Below are 20342 nucleotides of genomic sequence, written 5' to 3' on the forward strand. Positions count from 1 at the left end.
ATGTTTTTAAAGGAACTGCTCTTAAAAGGAAGAGCTAATTAGTCAGCGACATATTAATTTACACCGTTTAACCATTAAAAATAAACATTTAAACACCTTGTTTAAACAAACAGTTTTACCATTAAACCATTGTTATGTTTAAATATAATGCTTACGTGTTTTATAATATGTTTAAATGTGTGTGTGTGTGTGTGTGTGTGCGTGTGCGTGTGTGTGTGTGTGTGTGTTTATTTTGAGTGCCAACAGTAAAAACTTGTAATACTGTTTAAGAAAGAATATGACCCAATTAATATTTACATACTGAAATGCAAACTGTTACAACCCGGGTCTATAGGGTGTCTAGGAAGTAACAAAGATACAATACGACAAATAAAAGACGTTTTAGAAATCCCTTGGAGTTTATTTACTTTTACAGACAAATTCATACTTTTTTGTTCTCTCTTGTTTAAATGCAGATGTTTACAAGTTTGTGTTGTGAAAAAAGCGAATGTGAAATGGCAGCCTGGTCTCACAAGGAAATGTAACTCTTTTACGTTTTAAGTTCAGTTGTACAAAAATGCATGATTTTGGCACCCAACCCCGTCCCAAAACCCAACCATCATTGGGGGATTAGCAAATCGTACTAAATTGTATGATTGAGATTGTAGGAATTCATACGAATTCCACAAAAAAAAGTTACAAATTGCCATGAGATTGTGTTGGAAATCATAAAAGCCAACCAAAAAAAAAGGTTTTTGCTTTGTTTTCTGTTTATATATATATATAAAGGGGCGGGATTAAACAAGATGATTAGACATTTAAAAAAAGCAAGCGATTGGTCCATGTTTTAAATTTCTGTCCAGAGGTCATGTTTTGATCCTCAATTGGTCTCATGCAATCATATGATGCAATTTAGCAGGTCAGAGTTCACCAAGCTTGAACTTTCCAACGCAGCGAACTGTGAAACTTGCCGCATGACCTTACATTTCCGGTCTGACGCATTTGCATGTGTATGAATGGAAGTCTATAGGGAGAAAAATACAGTGTGACCGCAGCTTTACTTGACTTTTCATATTGTTACTTTTGTAAATATTTCCTCAAGTACTTGTTATTTTACCCAAGTGCATATTTTAGATACTCTACCTACCTCTGATAAATACATTCAAACATTATTCTGTAGCCTTTTGAATTGAATTCTATACTTTCTATATATTTTGTGTGAGAACATACATCTCATCATATTCCAGCTCCACTTCCTCCTCTTCCCCCTCCAGCAGTCTGTATTTAAACTTCTGATACACTATCCCATCCCTCCCCATGTAAACAATATCTTCATCTGCCTCATCATCATCTTCATTTTGGTCTTGAACTTTATCACAGTACTCCATTTGCATGCTGTCTTTGAGGGTGGCAGAGGTGAAAGGGCTATCATCAACTTTGGCATAGACATTTGATTTGATAATAAGCTTTGAAGTGTTCCTTTGCCGAAAATGCAGGAGGAGAAAAATGGCAAGCCACAAGCTTATTAACACAGATATAACCGTAAAAACAACAGTTCCAGGATTAGCAAAAGTTGCTGGATCATGGTTGAGAAGGTTGTAGTTCAGCACAACAATGCATTCATCTGAGAAAAGAGAGGTTAAAAGTTACATTAAGGACTAAAAAAGTATTTAATACATGTTTGAAACAATAACCCAGTGGCTTTGCATAGAAAGCTCAAGATGATTAATGTACAAATTGTAATTTTTAAGTCAGTGATTCATTATTTAACTAAGCCTTATGAAAAATATAAATAAATACTATAATATCATGCTAGTAATACTAAAACACTGAATATTATAACATCTTTATAACAACAACAACAATAAAAGCAACTAATACTTCTGGTTTTAGTGCTATTATTAATATCTGTATTTGATATTTGAGATGGGACTCAAACAAATCACCCATCCACACCTGTAATTTTCTCTGATATCCACAACCATTATATTAAGTTACCTAATTCAGTGATTCTCAAACTTTTTACATCATGTTCCACCTTAGAAAATAGCTGTTAGTACCACCATAACGACCAGCAGTAAAAACAATATTATAATAGGCCTAATCATTTATTACTGCACAATTCAAAACTGATTTAATATGATTCAGTTAACCTTCATCATCCTGGTAATATAGATATTGGACTAAAGTAGCTAATATTTATTTACAATGACAAAGGGCAGAGGATTGCTGAATAACTTCTGAGAGACTTCAGCTGCGGGGTGCATGGTGGTGCAGTGGGTAGCGCGATTGCCTTACAGCAAGAAGGTCATGGGTTTGAACCTCGGCTGGGTCAGTTGGCGTATGTACGGGTGCTCCAGTCCAACAGTCCAAAGATATGCGCAATAGGTGAATTGGGTAAGCTAAATTGTGCATGTGTGTATGGATGTTTCCCAGTGATGGGTTGTGGCTGGAAGGGCATCCGCTGCGTAAAACATATGCTGGATAAGTTGGCTGTTCAGTCCACTGTGGCGACCCCAGATTAATAAAGGGACTAAGCCGAAAGGAAAATGAATGAATGAGACTTCAGCTGCTGTTTGGACTTTTACTGCCTTTCTACACCTCCCTTTCTTTATGTGTTCAATACTTTTTTCTGTGTCATTTCATTTTATTACACATAACTCAGTTTGTAAACTAATTGGATTTGTTTTCTTTTCATATATGTATTTCTTTGATTGTTATCAACATAGTATCTGGTGGAAATTTTAAGTCAACAGCACCTTTGGAAATTTTTTTCATTGAATACTTATTTCCCCTTTACTTATTTGTTATATATATATATATAAACGTGAACATGCAAACTCCACACAAAAATGCCAACTGACCAAGCTGAGCTTCTTGCTGTGAGGCGAACGCATTATCCTGTACTGTGCAGGTCATATAAAAGCTTTAATGTTCACGTTAAAATGTAAAATGTGCTTTGTACTTTGTACTTTGTATTGCAATATAGTATTCATAGTGACTGATTGGTCATATATATATATATATATATATATATATATATATATATATATATATATATATATATATATATATATATATATATATATATATATATATAAATATAGAGTGGTTGGACAATGAAACTTAAACACTAGTCAATTTAGTGATAACAAAACTCGACCAGCCTGGTGGCCAATCTTCACTGGTTGCACATTCTGCCAGAACAGTTCAAATGAGGGCAAAGTGTTGTTGTTCATCATGCTGGTGCATCTATGATCAAAACAGCAAGTCATTGTGATGTTTCAAGAGCCAGGGTATCCAGGGTGATGTCAGCATATCACCAAGAAAGATGAACCACATCCATCAGGAGTAACTGTGGAGGCAAGAGAAAGCTGTCTAAAAGGGGTGTCTGGGTGCTAACCCAGATTGTATAAAAAAAAACATAAAATCACAGCTGCCCAACTCACTGCAGGATTAAATATGCTACTCAACTCTCCTATTTCCACCAAAACTGTTCCTTGGGAGCTCCACAGGGTCAATATTTAGGATGGGCTACTATATCAAAACCGTTGGTCACTCATGCCAGTGTCAAATGATGGTTTCAACAATGCCAGCAGCAAAAATATAGGGCTGTGGAATGTGGAATGTGCACCCAGACTGTTGCATGCCCAGATTGAAGCCTGGGGTGGATCAGTGATAGTTTGGGTAGCAATATCATGCCATTGCCTAGGTGCAATACTTGTGTGCTAGATGGTCACACCACTGCCAAGGACTACCAAACTATTCGGGAGGACCATGTGCACCCAATGGTTCAAACATTGTATTCTGTATTTTTTTTATTTTTTGTGAGAACATGTCTGGTGTAATTATAAAGTAGATAATGCTCTTCATCACTAGAGACATTAAGACAAGCTGAATTTCACTTCTGATTATCCTGACCACAGAAATATCCCCCTGTTATGTCTGACCTTTTATGCTTGACGCCTAAGTAATCATTTGAGATATAGTTCAGAGCTATCAGGTTAAAACACCTGTTGGAGCCATTTATGGGTTGCAATTTTCTTTCACGCCACTAGAGGCTGTAAATGGTATTTATGCTCTCCTCACGTGGAGCTGAGGAGTGTAGAAGAAGGTCAAACAAACTTTTTGACCGTCATGGCTGTTAGAACGGGTTTATATTTGTTTTGATGTTTACCTTTTTAATTTTGACAAAATGGACAATAAATGGATTGGAATATCCAACTTTATTTGCAAAGGTATGGACATTTCACTTTATTATTAACCCGTTCAAGCAACAAACGCGTCAGAACCAACGACCAACATATATGCATCTACACTTAAAGTCAAAAAGTTTGACCGCTGTTAGGAGCTGGTTTTGATAAAGAGCTTTATTTGCAAAGTTTATAACAAAAGACTGAACCGGATCATGCTGCAGACTACAGGAAAAGTCGAATGATCCGATCCGCAGGAAGAAGAGGGGCACGTTGATTGCTTGTGTTATAGTGGTGGCTGCATTGGAAAGGCTGTTCCTGGGATTCGACGTGCATTACCGCTGTGTTTGTCCAACCGGTGAAGCAACAAAGGAGCTATGCGTTTGGCTAAGGAGCAGCGCACGAGGACTCCATTGTTTCTTCAGTCCTGATCTACACAAGCATTGGATTATGAAGGTATGAGATGTGACATTTTTAAAGCTCGAGCTACCATCAAACTGACTTGACATTTTACATGGCCATTTAAAAGGAAAAAAAGGTGTGCGTACACAGTAAAAAAAGGGTCTGTTTGTTTGTTATGGTTTGTCAGTGTTTACAATGAGTTTGTGTCAAGCATGTGCTGTGTATATGATGTAAATAATAAGTGAATGTTTTACGATTCAAATGGCTGATAAAAGTGAAACTGGTGTTTCAAACTTGACCGATCCTGACGAGGATCAAACACAGGTTGTAGAGGGTAATGGTAAACATGACCAATCGGTTCAAAAATGTGAGATTAAGCTTACTAAAAAAGGGTTTTTGCATAAAGTTGATATGTTGCAAAATCTTAGAAAATCTAAATTTGAAAAAGCAGCAAATCTCAAAAGGACACTAAATTATCTTATGACTAACCCTGACAATGAAAGGCAGGTTAAAAGCACATTTGAAACATTTCAATCTCAAGTCAAAGAGGCAAGGGAAGCACATGAGTCTTTATCGGTTTTATTACCCATTGAAGAAAGAGAGAAACATGAAACATGGTTTAAAGCAAAATTGCTGTGGGTTGAAGAATTTTGTGCTGTTGTGAATAAATGGATGGATCAGCGTCAACTTGAAATGCAGTGTGCTGATAGTGAAATAAATCCCAATGATAGTGTTTCCAATGTTGAAACCCGGGTGAGCAGTAGCAGGTCGAGTCGACATAGTAGATCCAGCTCTAAATCCAAGTCATCTGTCCAACAAGCACTCATTCAGGCAGAGGCTGAAAGAGCTGCTCTTGTTGCTCGTGCAGAATCTTTAAAAGAAAGACATGTTATTGAGGAGCAAGTGGAAAAATTGAGGAAGCAAAGGGAGCAATTGGATCTTGATGCTGAGATAGCAGCTTCGACTGCAAAGTTATCTGTTCTCAAAACGTTTGAGCATCAAACCAGTGGAAGTATGGTGTCCGATGGGATGGAATCATACCTTACCAAAGGAGCAAAGCCAATAGCAGCAGCTTCAGTTCACCTTCCTGTTAAATCAACAGTGGCCACTACTTACAACTATGATGGTCTATCATTATCACCAACATCGAAAAGTGTGCAGCAGCCACATGCTCAAACTTCTGTTCCAGTGCACAAAGGGGTTGCAACACACAGTACGCAGCCAAGTGGACCCACCATAGGACATCAGGCTTCTTCAAATGCTGGGGATCAATCGCATACAGTAGTAAGTGTGCTTAAAAAACAGCAACGAATGACAGAGTTGTTAATTCAGCAGCAAAAGGCTAGCTACCCTCCTCCACGTGATATTCCAATATTTGAAGGAGATCCTTTACAATTTAATTCATTTATGAAAACTTTCCAGTATTGTGTTGAAGACAAAACAAACAGCGAAGGAGATTGCTTGTATTTTTTAGAGCAATATACAAAGGGACGTCCAAAGGAAATTTTTCGTAGCTGCATGAACATGAGGCCTGAAAGGGGTTGTCAAGCAGCTATAGCTATGCTTAAGGAGCATTTTGGAAATGATCATCTTGTATCTGCTGCCTACATGGAAAAGGTGCTTCAGTGGCCAGCAGTCAAAGGAGAAGACATTACAGCTCTTCAAGATTATGCTGTTTTTCTACAAGGTTGCTGTATTGCAATGTCAGAGGTACAGTACTTACAAGAACTCGAAATGCCAGCCAATATGAGAACCGTGGTTTCAAAGCTTCCATTTAAACTAAAAGAGAAATGGAGAACTGCAGCATATGATCTTCTAGATCATCGTGATCGCAGAGCATCCTTTAATGATCTTGTCTCATTTATTGAGCGACAGGTTAAAATCCTTTCTGATCTAATATTTGGCTGTATTCAGAATGTGGACAAAGCAACGGTCAGTAGGCCGAAGGAGGTGGACAAACGTAGTCCACAGTTTATATCAAAGTCTAAATTTAAAGGTAACAGCTTTGCCACCAGTATTACTGATGTTGATGGACACACAGCCAAGGAAACAAAGATAAAAACTAAATATTCGAACTGCCAGTTCAAAGCCAGAGTGAGTAATCCTGTCACTTGTTTGTTTTGTTCTCAAAATCACTGTTTAGAACAATGTAAACAGTTTGAGAAAACAAAGCACAGGGAAAAGGTGAGCTTTTTAAAGGAAAAGGCGGTTTGCTTTGGCTGCCTGTACACTGGACATCGCAGTAAGCATTGTGCAAAACGTTTAATTTGCAAAACATGCCATCAAAGACATCCTACTGTTATGCACATACACTTTGAACAGAAAGTTGATACTGCTGTTAACACTGATGGCAGTCTCCCTATGGAAACAACTACACCAACAGTAAACAATGCACTTGTATGTACACAGGCTTGTAATCATACAGGGGCTGGGAACAGCAATGGAATTCTTCCTATACTTCCAGTACAAGTTAAGTCTGCTTTGGGCAATAAAGTCATCCAGACTTATGCTTTTTTGGATACCGGCAGTACTTCTACATTTTGCTCAGAGAGTTTAATGAGGAGGTTAAATATAAATGGACGTAAGACAAAGATTTCACTTCTCACAATGAGTCCCAAATCTACAGTCACAAGCTATGTTGTAAACAACTTGGAGATTTCAAGCCTCTCTGGTGAAAACTTTTACAGGCTACCAGAAGTTTACACACAAAGTAAGATGCCTGTGAGCCCAGCTAACATTGTCAAGAAAGAGGACTTAGCTGAGTGGCCATATCTTGATTCTGTACACATTCCACACATTCAAGCGAACATAGAGTTGTTGATTGGTACCAATGCCTCTAAGTTACTTGAGCCCTGGGAAGTTGTGAATAGTCATGGAGACGGGCCGTATGCCATTCGAACCCTACTGGGGTGGGTTATAAATGGTTCAATTGGTAGTTGTCAAAATGAATGTTGCACTGCTACAGTAAACAGAATTGATGTTAAAAAATTGGAATTGCTATTGGAGAAGCAATATCAACATGACTTCAATGAGAACTTGTTTGAAGACCAAGAAGGTACTGTATGTCTAGAGAAGACGCTAAGTTCATTGAGATCACGAAAGAGTCTGTAAGCCTCAAAGAAGGACACTACAGTTTGAAACTTCCTTTCAAAAGCAAGAATGTTAATATGCCTTACAATCTCTCCATTGCCAAGCAATGTCTCCTTGGAATAAGGAAAAAATTTGAAAGAAACAAGGAATTTCAGCAGAAATATACAGACTTTATTAATAACAAGGTTGACCAGGGTTATGCTGAAGAAGTACCAGAACAGGAGCTTAAGCAAAATGATGGAAAGGTTTGGTACATTCCCCATCATGGAGTGTACCACCCCCGTAAGGAAAAGTTGCGGGTTGTTTTTGACTGTGGAGCAGAATTCAAAGGAACTTCTTTAAACAGTCAGTTACTGCAGGGTAATAACTTAACTAGCTTATTAATTGGAGTTCTTTTAAGGTTTAGGCAGGAACCAATTGCCTTTATGACTGACGCTCGGGCAATGTTTTACCAAGTAAAAGTTACTGATGAGGATAAAGACTTCCTTCGTTTTCTGTGGTGGCCTAATGGTGATGTAACACAAGACATCATTGAACTTCGAATGACTGTCCATCTATTTGGAGTAGTTTTTTCACCTAGCTGTGCATGCTATGCTCTAAGAGCGAACGCAGAAGATAATCAAAACAGTTTTAATTCAGAGGTAATTGACACAGTCTATAAGAATTTCTATATGGATGACTGTCTGAAGAGTCTAGCATCTGAGGAAGAGGCAATCCAGATGGCCAAGGATCTTTCTGCGCTCTGTCATAAAGGTGGGTTCCATCTCACACAATGGGTCAGCAACAGTCGTAAGGTTTTGCAATCCATTCCAGAGCAAGATAGATCCAAAAGTCTTGTTGAGCTTAACTTGGACTGTGATCACTTACCAGTAGAAAGAGTTCTAGGTCTCCAATGGTGTGTGCAGACAGACACGTTCAATTTCAAGACTGCCTGCAAAGAACGAATGCACAGTAGACATGGAATTTTGTCGGTGATCAGCTCAATCTATGATCCTTTGGGATACTTGTCACCAATGATGACTTATCTTAGACTACAGTATAGTGATAACGCCACTCATGTCTCCTTTCTTCTTGGCAAGTCTAGAGTGACACCTCTTAAACCAGTCACAATCCCTCGACTAGAGCTAACTGCTGCTGTTCTAGCTGCTCGCATTGATAATATGCTCAGAAGGGAGATCCAGCTAGATTTAATGGAATCATGTTTTTGGACTGATAGCACATCTGTGCTGAAATACATTAAAAATGAGAACAAAAGATTTTGTACCTTTGTGGCAAACAGAGTTTCTGTTATCAGAGAAGTTTCAGAGGTTACCCAGTGGAAGTACATCCACACTTCTCTCAATCCAGCTGACGATGTATCTAGAGGAATGACCGTTCAGAAGCTCATAACCAGTAAGAGGTGGTTAAATGGCCCAGAGTTTCTGTGGAAACCGAAAGGAGAATGGTCAGATAACAGCATTGAGATGGACATTTCTGATGATAGTGATGATCCAGAAGTTAAAAGAGAGCTCACAACAAATCTTGCAGCTGTAGAAGATGTCAGCAATCCCACTCATACACTAATCGCATACTTTTCTGATTGGAGACGACTCAAAGTGTCAGTAGCTTGGCTGCTGAGACTAAAAGACATTTTGCGGGAACTGAGCTGCCAAAGAAAGCAGGCAAGCATGCCATCAGATGACCTGAGAAATGTGAAACGCAAAAGACAAAAAATTAAAACTTCAGGTCAATGTTTGACTTCAGATGATCTTTTAAAGGCAAAGAAAGCTGTCATCCGATTCTGTCAACGAGAGAAATTCAGCAAGGAAATTGCTTCGTTGGAATTTGGAAGATCTAAAATCAGAAAGGATAGTGCTATTTACAAGCTGAACCCTGTTCTACAAGATGGACTGTTGAGAGTTGGTGGTCGGCTTTGTAAGATTGCAATGCCAGAAGAAATAAAACATCCTGTAATTCTCTCTAAAGACCAGCATGTTTCAAAGCTTATACCTAAGAACATCCATGAGCAAATTGGTCATGGTGGAAGGAACCATATTCTTTCTACATTAAGAAGGAAGTACTGGATCACCCATGATAATTCAGCTGCCAGAAAAATCCTTTCAAGTTGTGTCTTTTGCAGGCGACAGAAAGCAAAATTAGGTGAGCAAATGATGGCAGATCTACCTGGGGAAAGATTAACTGTAGATCTTCCTCCATTTACGAATACAGGAGTGGATTACTTTGGTCCGGTTGAAGTAAGAAGAGGTCGCTCTCTTGTAAAACGTTATGGTGTGATCTTTACCTGTATGGCCAGTAGGGCAGTCCATTTGGAGGTTGCCTATTCTCTAGACACTGACTCTTGCATTAATGCACTGCATAGGTTTTATTTGTAGAAGAGGGCAAGTTTCTCAATTAAGATCTGATAATGGAACCAATTTCATTGGCTCAGAAGGAGAACTGAGAAAGGCCCTGGCAGACTTGAATCAAAACAAGATTCAGAAAACTATGGCATACAAAGGCATCAAATGGAGTTTCAATCCACCAGCGGCTTCACACTACGGAGGTACATGGGAGCGTATTATACGAATGGTAAGAAAGGTATTGTCTTCCGTTCTACATCAACAAACATTGGATGATGAAGGATTACATACCTTTCTGTGTGAAATTGAGGCTATCCTAAATGATCGACCTCTTACCAGCATATCTGATGATCCAAATGATTTAGAGCCACTTACACCAAACCATCTACTTACCGTGAGAATAACACCAATTCTTCCTCCTGGACTGTTTAATGAAAAGGACCAGTATGCAAGAAGGAGATGGAGGCAGGTGCAATATCTCTCTGACCTCTTTTGGAAGAGGTGGATAAAAGAGTACTTACCTCTACTCCAAGAACGACAAAAATGGACCATGGAAAAACGTAATTTTCAAGCAGGTGACATTGTTCTTATTGCAGACAATGTAGCTCCTCACAATTCTTGGTTGCTTGGAAAGGTGCTCGAAACATTTCCAGATCAAAAGGGTTTAGTTAGATCTGCTAAAATCCAAACTAAAATGAATGTTATAACGAGACCAGTAACAAAATTGTGTCTTTTATTAGAAACATAAAGCTTTGAAGAAATCATGAATACATAAGCAGAGTTGCTTGTTATGTTGTTTGGTTGATAATTTAAAATGTAAGGTTGTGTTTTAAGGGAAATATAGACAATGTAATGTGTTTTCTTTTTGAGACTCATGGCTCCTTATAGAAATGTTAATTTAATTGTTTATCTTACTCCTATTCATAAACAATTAGGGGCTGGTGTGTTGGAGCCATTTATGGGTTGCAATTTTCTTTCACGCCACTAGAGGCTGTAAATGGTATTCATGCTCTCCTCACGTGGAGCTGAGGAGTGTAGAAGAAGGTCAAACAAACTTTTTGACCGTCATGGCTGTGAGAACGGGTTTATATTTGTTTTGATGTTTACCTTTTTAATTTTGACAAAATGGACAATAAATGGATTGGAATATCCAACTTTATTTGCAAAGGTATGGACATTTCACTTTATTATTAACCCGTTCAAGCAACAAACGCGTCAGAACCAACGACCAACATATATGCATCTACAACACCTATACGTATGACACAGTGATGTATGTTAGTGTGTAATTGTTGTTGATTTGACATTGTAAGCAAAGCAGTCTACAAACTCAGTGTGAGTGTTGATGCTGGCTTCTGCTGATGAAACGGCAAAACTGTCTACAGTAAACTTTCTTTAATTGAATGTCTGACTCAGGCTCTTCTTCATCTGCCAGACTGGTTAGTTATGGGTTAAAACTGTCAGTTTCCCAATATTAGTTGACATTTGAATGATACTAGTGAATCAGCAGTCCACGTGGGAATAGGAAGACCATTCCACCAGTATAGAACATTGAATGAAAAGGTTTTGGATAGTGATTTATAGCCTCTATGCGATGGTACTACAAGGCAGCACTCACTTTTTAACTGAATGTGCTGGAGGGGATGTAGAAATTCAGGAACAGGTGGAGGTAATAGTGTCACAGTGCCAGTGGCTGTTTTGTAAGAAAGCATCAATGATTTAAAATTGATACAAGCCTCAAATGAGAACCCATGCAGAGAGATTACAAAAGGTGTCACATGGGCTCTCTTGGGCTCATTGAAGAGCAGTGGAGCTGCAGCGTTCTGGATCATCTACATAGGAGATGGGGGTCCAGTTACAAGGTGAAGCTGAACATCTTCCATGGCCTACACAGTCATCAGATCTAAATATTTTTGAGCCACTTTTTTGGAAGTTTTGAAGGAGCGAGTCAGGAAATGTTTTGCACCACCAGCATCACATCTTTACCTGGCCACTATTCTGCAAAAAGAATGGCTCAAATCCCTCTGGCCACTGTGCAGGACTTGTATCTGCCCTTTCCAAGATGAATTGATCTTGTGTATTGGCCACAAAAAAAATAAATAATAATTATTGTGGTCTAAGACATTTCAGGACGAGACATTTCAGTTTCATTGTCCAACCCCTGTTAATGGCATAGTCAAATTAATTAGTTAAGAACTTTAAGCTGAATAATAGCATCTTGCGAAATAATTAGAAAAATTGTAGCAAAGACAACCCAAAATTTGTTATAATTAATTAAGTTCTAAAAACTATTGTGTTTAAAAATGTGTTCAAAACAAAAATCTTGTCTCTGTTAAACAGCACTCTGAAAATATTTTTTAAAAGAAATACCTTAAAGAAGAGCTAATAATTTTGACTACAACTGTGTATATTTTTATTTATAAACACACAAAGGAAAACATCAGTAATATCAATAATGTATAATTCATTAATGTATAGCTTGTACCATTCAGTTCCTGGCACTGACAGCATTCTGAAATGAACCTTGATTCTGTCTGCATGTTTTCTCCACAGCAATGAAGACACCTCCCATCCTCTGAGAGCCGGTGCAGAGCAGGGCACCATGTGCAATTGTATGGTCCTGGGCCTTTACATTCATTGCAGGATGGGTCACACGTCAAGCATGTCTTACTCTGTGCAAAACATAAATAATGTTAAAGATTTGTCTAGCATTAAGTCAAACACACCAAATTGTTTAATGCATAGCCAAAATTGTGTCATTAAAGAGCCCATATTATGGGTTTTTGAAAATGCCCTTCCATGTAGTGTGTAACATAGCTGGATATTTCACTTCACTTTGAGCTAAGGCTTAAATCTGAAAGTGTACAGTGTTTAAAACTATTGATTCATCTATAAAAGAGTCGACTCATAGTGCGTCAAACGAGTCGTCTTGAAAACGAGTCATTAGGTGTATCGTGATGACGCGGCTACGAAACACAAGTAGTTGCGCGCATAAACCCGGGACATTTGAAACCTGCGCCCACTAACACAGAAAAAAAGCCCCACACACACACAGAGACACACACAGACACCGGTCGAATGAAGTCACGCTGTGCAGATATTATTGACAGTCTAATCAAAGATGAAACCTCAGCAATATGGCCCAGTCTTGAGCAGTTCGAGTGCTTCTGGAAATTACATGCTTAAAAAGAAGACTTCATCGGTTTGTTAAAGGAAGGATCAGCAAAGACTGTCTGAACATGGATCAGTGCATCATGAATCAGTTTCTACCCCCATTTCACAAGTGTAAGTACGTGCGATTAAAGTTGTTGCCTCGTTTACTCTAGCTTGCAAATTATGCATTTAGTTGTGTTTTGTTACTTGTAACCGTGTGTACTGTATCAGGTTAACTCTTTATTTTCTCATATCGTGTGTAAAACCACGTTGAAAACGCGACGCGTGCCGCTTTGTTTACGGATCGCCAGCTATTCAGAATCAGAATCAGAAAGAGCTTTATTGCCAGGTATGTTTACACATACGAGGAATTTGTTTTCGTGACAGAGCTTCTACAGTGCAACAGCATTACAGAGACAGGACAAAAAACAGATAATAAATATATATTTTTAAAAAATAGAAGTAAGTAGTGAGTGCAAATATACAGATTGACAAGTGTATGTACATGTTTATTACTATATACAGCGTTATATGTGCAGCTGTTATGTGCAAATTGGCATGTAAAGTGTGTTGTTAAATAAGTGTATATGTGTATAAAAGTGTATAGCAGTAGTGATGTTGGTTCCACAATTATTATTATCAAGTGTTCATGAGATGGATTGCCTGAGGGAAGAAACTGTTTCTGTGTCGGGCTGTTCTGGTGCGCAGTGCTCTGTAGCGTCGACCAGAAGGTAAAAGTTCAAAGAGGCAGTGTGCTGGGTGTGAGGGGTCCAGAGTGATTTTGGCAGCCCTTCTGTTCGCTCTGGATAAGTACAGTTCTTGGGGAGTAGGAAGTGTTGTACCAGTGATTTGCTCAGCAGTCCGAACTATTCGACGTAGTCTTTGGAGATCGTATTTAGTAGCTGAGCTAAACCAGACAGTTATTGATGTGCAGATGACTGATTCAATGATGGAGGTGTAGAACTGTTTCAGCAGCTCCTTTGGGAGGTTAAACTTCCTCAGCTGACGAAGAAAGTACATCCTCTGAGCTTTTTTGACAATGGAGTCAATGTGAGTGTCCCACTTCAGGTCCTGAGAGATGGTGGTGCCCAGGAACTTGAATGACTCCACTGCTGCCACAATGCTGTCCATGATGCTCAGTGGGGGGGAGAGCAGGGGGGTTTCTCCAGAAGTCCACTATCATCTCTACTGTTTTGAGCGTGTTGAGCTCCAGGTTGTTGTGACTGCACCAGACAGCCAACTCCTTAACCTCCTGTCTGTAAGCAGACTCATCACCGTCCTGAATGAGGCCGATAAGTGTGGTGTCGTCTGCAAACTTCAAGAGCTTCACAGAGGAGTCTTTTGATGCGAGTCATTCGTGTACAGGGAGAAGAGCAGTGGGGAGAGGACACACCCCTGGGGGGCGCCAGTGCTGATTGTGCGGATACTAGATGAGAATTTTCCCAGCTTCACCAGCTGCTGCCTGTCCATTAGGAAGCTGTTGATCCACTGACAGACAGAGGTGGGCACAGAGAGCTGAGTTAATTTGGGCAGGAGAAGTTTTGGGATGATGGTGTTAAACGCGGAGCTGAAGTCAACAAACAAGATCCTCACATAGGTCCCTGGTCTGTCTAGGTGTTGCAGAGCATAATGCAGTCCCATATTTACTGCATCATCCACAGACCTGTTTGCTCTGTAGGCAAAATTTTTACGCACATGCAACGGTCAAGTTTCAAAATATTTAAATTGCACCCAGCAAGCTGAACTGGCGCTCTAGTCTAGGCGAACGGTGAGTGAGTGTGTGTGTGTGTGTGTGCGCGTGTGTGTGTGTGCGCGTGTGTGTGTGTGTGTGTGCGTGTGTGTGTGTGTGTTGCACAGGGCCGGTTCAGCAAGCTGAACTGCCGCTCTAGGTTAAGGACGATCACGCCACCCTCAACCCGAAAGTGAAAACAAAAGTGACCCGTTAGCAAAGTGGTGAGGGAGGTGTCGCGGACGTCTCCCTCTCTATTGGTGTTGTCTCTTCTAAGGAGGAGGAGGAGGTGTGTGTGTGTGTGTGTGTGTGTGTGTGTGTGGTGTGTGTGTGTGTGTGTGTGTGTGTCTGTGTGAAAAGAGCAGGTAGACTGTGACGGACTCCTCGCCAGTTCTTGGAGTTTTTGCTCAATAAAATAGTTTGTCGTCTGTTTTTTTAAGTCCATCGTCTGTATTTATATTCACCCACTGGCAGCCAAAATCCACACCTTACACTATAAAGCGTGTATGCACTGTGACTACTTTTATATTGTTGATTAGCTGCTGGGCATTTCACTCTGTCTCGCGCTGAAGGCTGTCAGTTTCGACCAATCACAACAAGCTGTCATCGGTCCAATCAGCGCAGTTTAGCTTCGCGCTGAGGACGGGTTTGAGAACAAATGAATCGCTGAACGAATCATATGGGAGTCGGTGGGATAATTAGGTAAAAATAAATGCAGATTGTAAGACCATGAAAGTGTTTTTTGACCTTGCATGCATATTAGACTGTTGTTGGAGACCCTTAAAACCTAAATATGACCCTATTTCATGTATAATATGGGCTCTTTAAAAGAAAAAATATATAAAAATAGAAATTTTGTGTGCCACATTCAAACACCACAGCATAGTCAAATTAATAAATGACTGATTTGTTACAAATGTGTCAAAACAAACAAACAAACAAAAAACATTACCTCAGGGATGTGATATTGTCCAATTAGACATAAAGATGAGCAGATTCCTCCAAACATTGTAAAACCATCATAACAAGAGGTGCAAAAAATTGCACCAGAGCCTAATGATCACACAAGAGAGACTGGTTAGCAGTTACATCATGCTGAGTTGCAGTTGTAAGAATCCTCTCATTATAACAAAGCATAAACACAATGTAAATTAAATGTTCATATTATAGTGTAGACAACTTAATGGACTATAATATGTTTATAAACTAATTATTAGGAAAATTAAAAACCCAAATCAGAAAAGATTAGGACAGCATGGATAACACAAATAAAAAAAGAGTCACTTCTAAATTTACTTTGTATTTCATTGCAGATGACTTTTATTGTTTTTTTTTTTGTTTGTTTTTTTTTGCAACACCTTTAAAAAATGTTGGGACAGTGAAACATTTACCACTTTATAATGTTGCCATTCCTTTTCACAAGACCTAAAAGACGTTTAGGGGCTGAAGACACCAAGTGATGAAGTGTCATTCATTTTTATTTCATTTTCTTCCGCTTATCTGGGGCTGGGTCATGGGATAGTAGTCTTAGGACCTAGATCCTCCGGGGTCATCCTGCGGCGTTCTCAGCCCAGCCAGGGCATAGTCCCTAAAGCCTAATTTTGGCATTATCATTTGGCTCTAACAGATGAGCAGTTCAATTTCATTTCATTTTAGTTCAGCTACCATTAAAAGGCACCTATGGTAAAAAAATTCTAATTTACAAGCTGTTTGGACAGAAATGTGTGCAAGTATAGTGTATAAACTGTCTATAAACTATAAACGGTGTACCAATTAGAGCGGTTTTCAGATCAACCGAAACTTTACGTAGGAGTGCGGTCCCCCCACCCACCAATTGATTGACAGCTGCGCGCATTAACATGTCCGGTAGTCACGTGTATAATCATATTAACAAGACAGGACGAGCGCATAGCAACTGGGAATAAAAGGTCTGTTCAGTTTGCTAGGATCATCAATCATCATCAAACGTGATCAAGAGTGAGTTTTACAAGTTTAAAATGTTTTAAAACAGAGCATGTTTGTAATGAATTACAGCGATTCACTTCAGATTCACTTAATCAGCACAGCCGCATGTCAGAACAATTATAAAAGAAGACGCTTCAATCCCGGTTTGTGGACGTTAAATCAGGTTTTTTTTGTACATTAACATAACAGATATCCATACAGCAGTGGATATTACCAGTATCATGTCACATATGCGTGCAAAACGAGTGCAAAGCTTAACGCGCTGTCTCTGTGTTTGTGTGTTTGTGCTATATACGTGTGTCTACGCTATGTGTGTGTGTGTGTGTGTGTATGTCTGCGCTATGTGTTGAAGTAACTCATGGGCATATCTCAGTGAACAGCACGAGTTGAATCTGAAATCTCAGAAACTGGGCGCCAAATTGTCTCAGTCATTGAACTGGCCTGAGGGCTTATACCATCACGATAACAGAGCACCGATTGACTTGAATACCCGTATCAATACTTTGGCTGCAGATGTTCTGGTACCCTTCAGCTGACTAGTAAATGACTAATAAACTTAAACAATGGGGCTTTACAGGATTTTCAGCGGGAACGGCCTCACGAGACTTTTGAATGACTCCTCTACATGGTCATGTGCTCGCCTTGGGCACATGCTGCCAGATGTACAATATCGTAGAGACAAAGAGAAAATAATGCATACGAATGAAAGACAATCTCTTAAAATGTCAAAACTAAGGCAGATGTATCTTTGAATAATATGCCATGGTTTTCCTCATATGCTATGTTTAGTTCAACCAACCAGGTTAATTAATGTGTTGTTTTAACCCTTATAGCAGATTAAAATGATCTGTATGTGTCTGAAATGTATGATGTCTGGTATTGAACGAAAGCTAGTGACATTTACAATACATTGGTGTAAATGAAAAACTAGTAGCACAAATAGTATTCGTCTTGTAACCTTTGATGTGATATAGTCACAAAACTTACCACGAGAATTCTACATGCAGTCTGTTAATTATTGACCATTTCTATGATGGTACGGGGCGTGGCCCCGCCCTTCATGGCAACTGCTCTTTGGAAGACAGTGCCATGGAGACGAACCAAACCAGGTCACTTAAAAACACCCTGCAACAAAGAAACTTAGCTTTTTGCATTAACTGGCTTGCGCATGCTATTGCTTTCTGCCCCCGTTCGCCTGCTCGGACACAGTGCCGCCACGCGATTGGGTCACCACGAACTCTCCATGCAAACCTAAGTTTCGGGACCGCCGAAACCGCAGGAACTTCCGCAAACCGACTCTCAGCAGTCTGTCACCTCGGTAACCCAGAACGACCCACTCACGAGCGAGGGAATCCCAATGACGTCACCGAAGCCACCAGCCAATCAGGAGCACCGTGTTTCCCCGAGGCCAGCCGGCGAGGGAAATTCGACTTCGGCAAAAAGGGCGCAAGTACCACAAACTAATGTTGTCTCTTGCTGATCTGGTGCAGATTGATCTTAAGCAGTTAAAGATAAGCCATATCTCTGCTTTTGTGGTTTCTCAGGTGTTATTCTAAGATCTTGTAAGAAGTATTAGAATTAATTTGGGACGGTTGTTCAACTAATTTTGCATCCTCTGGACTGCATCTGTGTGTATGTGTGAATGTGTGTGTGTGTGTTTGTTTGTTGTTTGCTTATTACGTGGTTAGTTTCATGTATCGTAGTGTAGCTCAATAAATCTTGTTCTCAGTTTTAAGAACTTTGTTCTTGTTTATGTGCTTCTAAGTCATTGCCTCGAGCTGTAGATCTTGTTACCTTGCTAAAAGTTAGCCCAATACTGTGTTATGTTATTATCGTTGGCCACGTAAATAACATTAACAAGATTGGTAAGATACGATGTCTACTGTTTGCAGGGCGAATGGTAGATAAAGTGTGAATCTTTTAATCTGATTCAGTCTGACTCAATTGAGTCGAATCAATGATTCGAATCTTCAAGATCCGGTTCATTGAAATGAGCTAATAAATCCCTGATTGATCTTAAAACGTAGGTTGATCCCTTACAGTGTGTATGAGTAAGGTGAAGCTGCAGGCCCGGAGACTCAACTGCGCGCTCAGACCTGCGTGCACAGACCTGCACTTCCAGACCTACTGTTTTCTCAGACAGTGCCACCTGCTGTTGGGTTGGGTGAAGCGGAGACCCACGCTTAGACCAGCACTTTCTAGCAAGTAGCAACATCAGAAACGCCAGTAAGGTTATTGATTATTAAAGCGATTCCTGAAAAATACTAGGTTTTATGGCATAAATCAATGTGGTGTAAAATACTACACTAACAAACAATTATTTCAGTGTTTGATTTGATCAAAATTAGTGTCAAAAGAGCATTATTGTATGGTATTTACAGCTTGCTCTTATTTTATGTATTATTGTACCATTCTGGGACAATTTTCTAGCAATGTTTTCTGGCAAAATAACAAATGTTAAAGTAAAAGTGTTAAAATAAAATGTTTAATATATAACGCAATTAGTGCTACCAAAGACAATAACAGTCACACAATAACAGTTTATCAGTTATTAATACGTTCTGTAATGATTACAAATACGTTTTTTGGAAATATTATTGTTATTCTGCATAGAATTTACAATATGAGATCTCTTAGGTTAAATCAAAAATAATTTGCTTTGTGTATTTTTTCCCAGATGGATATTACAATTTAAAAAGGGGCTCTCTGCCAACACTAACACAGTGCACCAAAGACTGCAGATATTTCCAGTTTCTTTTACTCGAGAAATGAAAAATCTCCCTAACAAGAATATGTAAAAAATAATTATTACACCAATTATTATTTTTCTCTGCATTGTTTACAGCTTGACTTGTAGGACCTCATGATAAAGTACACAAAAATAAAGTTTGCTGTGAGAAAATTACCCAGAGTACTATAGTTTATTGTAGGTGAAGAAATGTATTGTATATGAAGATAATATTCATTCCCTCAACTCAATATGAAACAGTGATAAATCCTTAATGATTAAAAAAAACAACAACAAATGTCTGAAAATACTGAAGTAACTGAACAATATCTATTTACAAATACAGATAATACAAATACAACAGAATTAATGCATTAAATCAAAATCTAGTGTGTTTAATATTTCATATAATTATGTATTCAATCATAGCGTGATATTTTATAGTAGAAAAAATTGTTTAAATTACAATTTAGAAGCAGCTGAATTCAGGTTAGTCGATCTTTTAAACAGCAGGTGGCACTGGAAGGTCTGGAAGTGCAGGTCTAGCCGTCTAAGCAAGCAGGTCTGAGCGTGCGGTTGGGTCTCCGGGCCTGCAGCTTCATACTGTTGGTGTGTATGTATGTGTCTGCGCCATGTGTGTGTGTCCTGGCTGTGTGTGTGCGTGAACTTTGTAATGACATTGTGTGTGACTCATTGTTGCAACTCCACAAAAAAATGTATCAAATACTGATTGTTAAAGTTCTTGCTGTAGTATTTCTCACAAA

At 39.1% G+C, this 20342-nt stretch overlaps 1 protein-coding gene across 1 annotated transcript in view; it reads right to left on the minus strand.

The window, feature by feature from the left end:
* Nucleotides 1-375: 375 nt before the first annotated feature.
* Nucleotides 376-20342, minus strand: part of pcsk5b (proprotein convertase subtilisin/kexin type 5b) — a 215209-nt gene continuing 195242 nt past the window's right edge. Inside the window, exons 25-27 of the mRNA XM_056463159.1 lie at nucleotides 15838-15938; nucleotides 12489-12675; nucleotides 376-1603 (exon numbers count right to left, since the gene is read on the minus strand). Coding sequence (XP_056319134.1) covers nucleotides 1185-1603; nucleotides 12489-12675; nucleotides 15838-15938 — 707 coding nt within the window. The 3' untranslated portion in view covers nucleotides 376-1184. The remainder of the gene's footprint in view (nucleotides 1604-12488; nucleotides 12676-15837; nucleotides 15939-20342) is intronic.

Source organism: Danio aesculapii, chromosome 8 (genome assembly GCF_903798145.1).
Source record: "Danio aesculapii chromosome 8, fDanAes4.1, whole genome shotgun sequence".
Classification (NCBI taxonomy): Eukaryota; Metazoa; Chordata; class Actinopteri; order Cypriniformes; family Danionidae; genus Danio; species Danio aesculapii.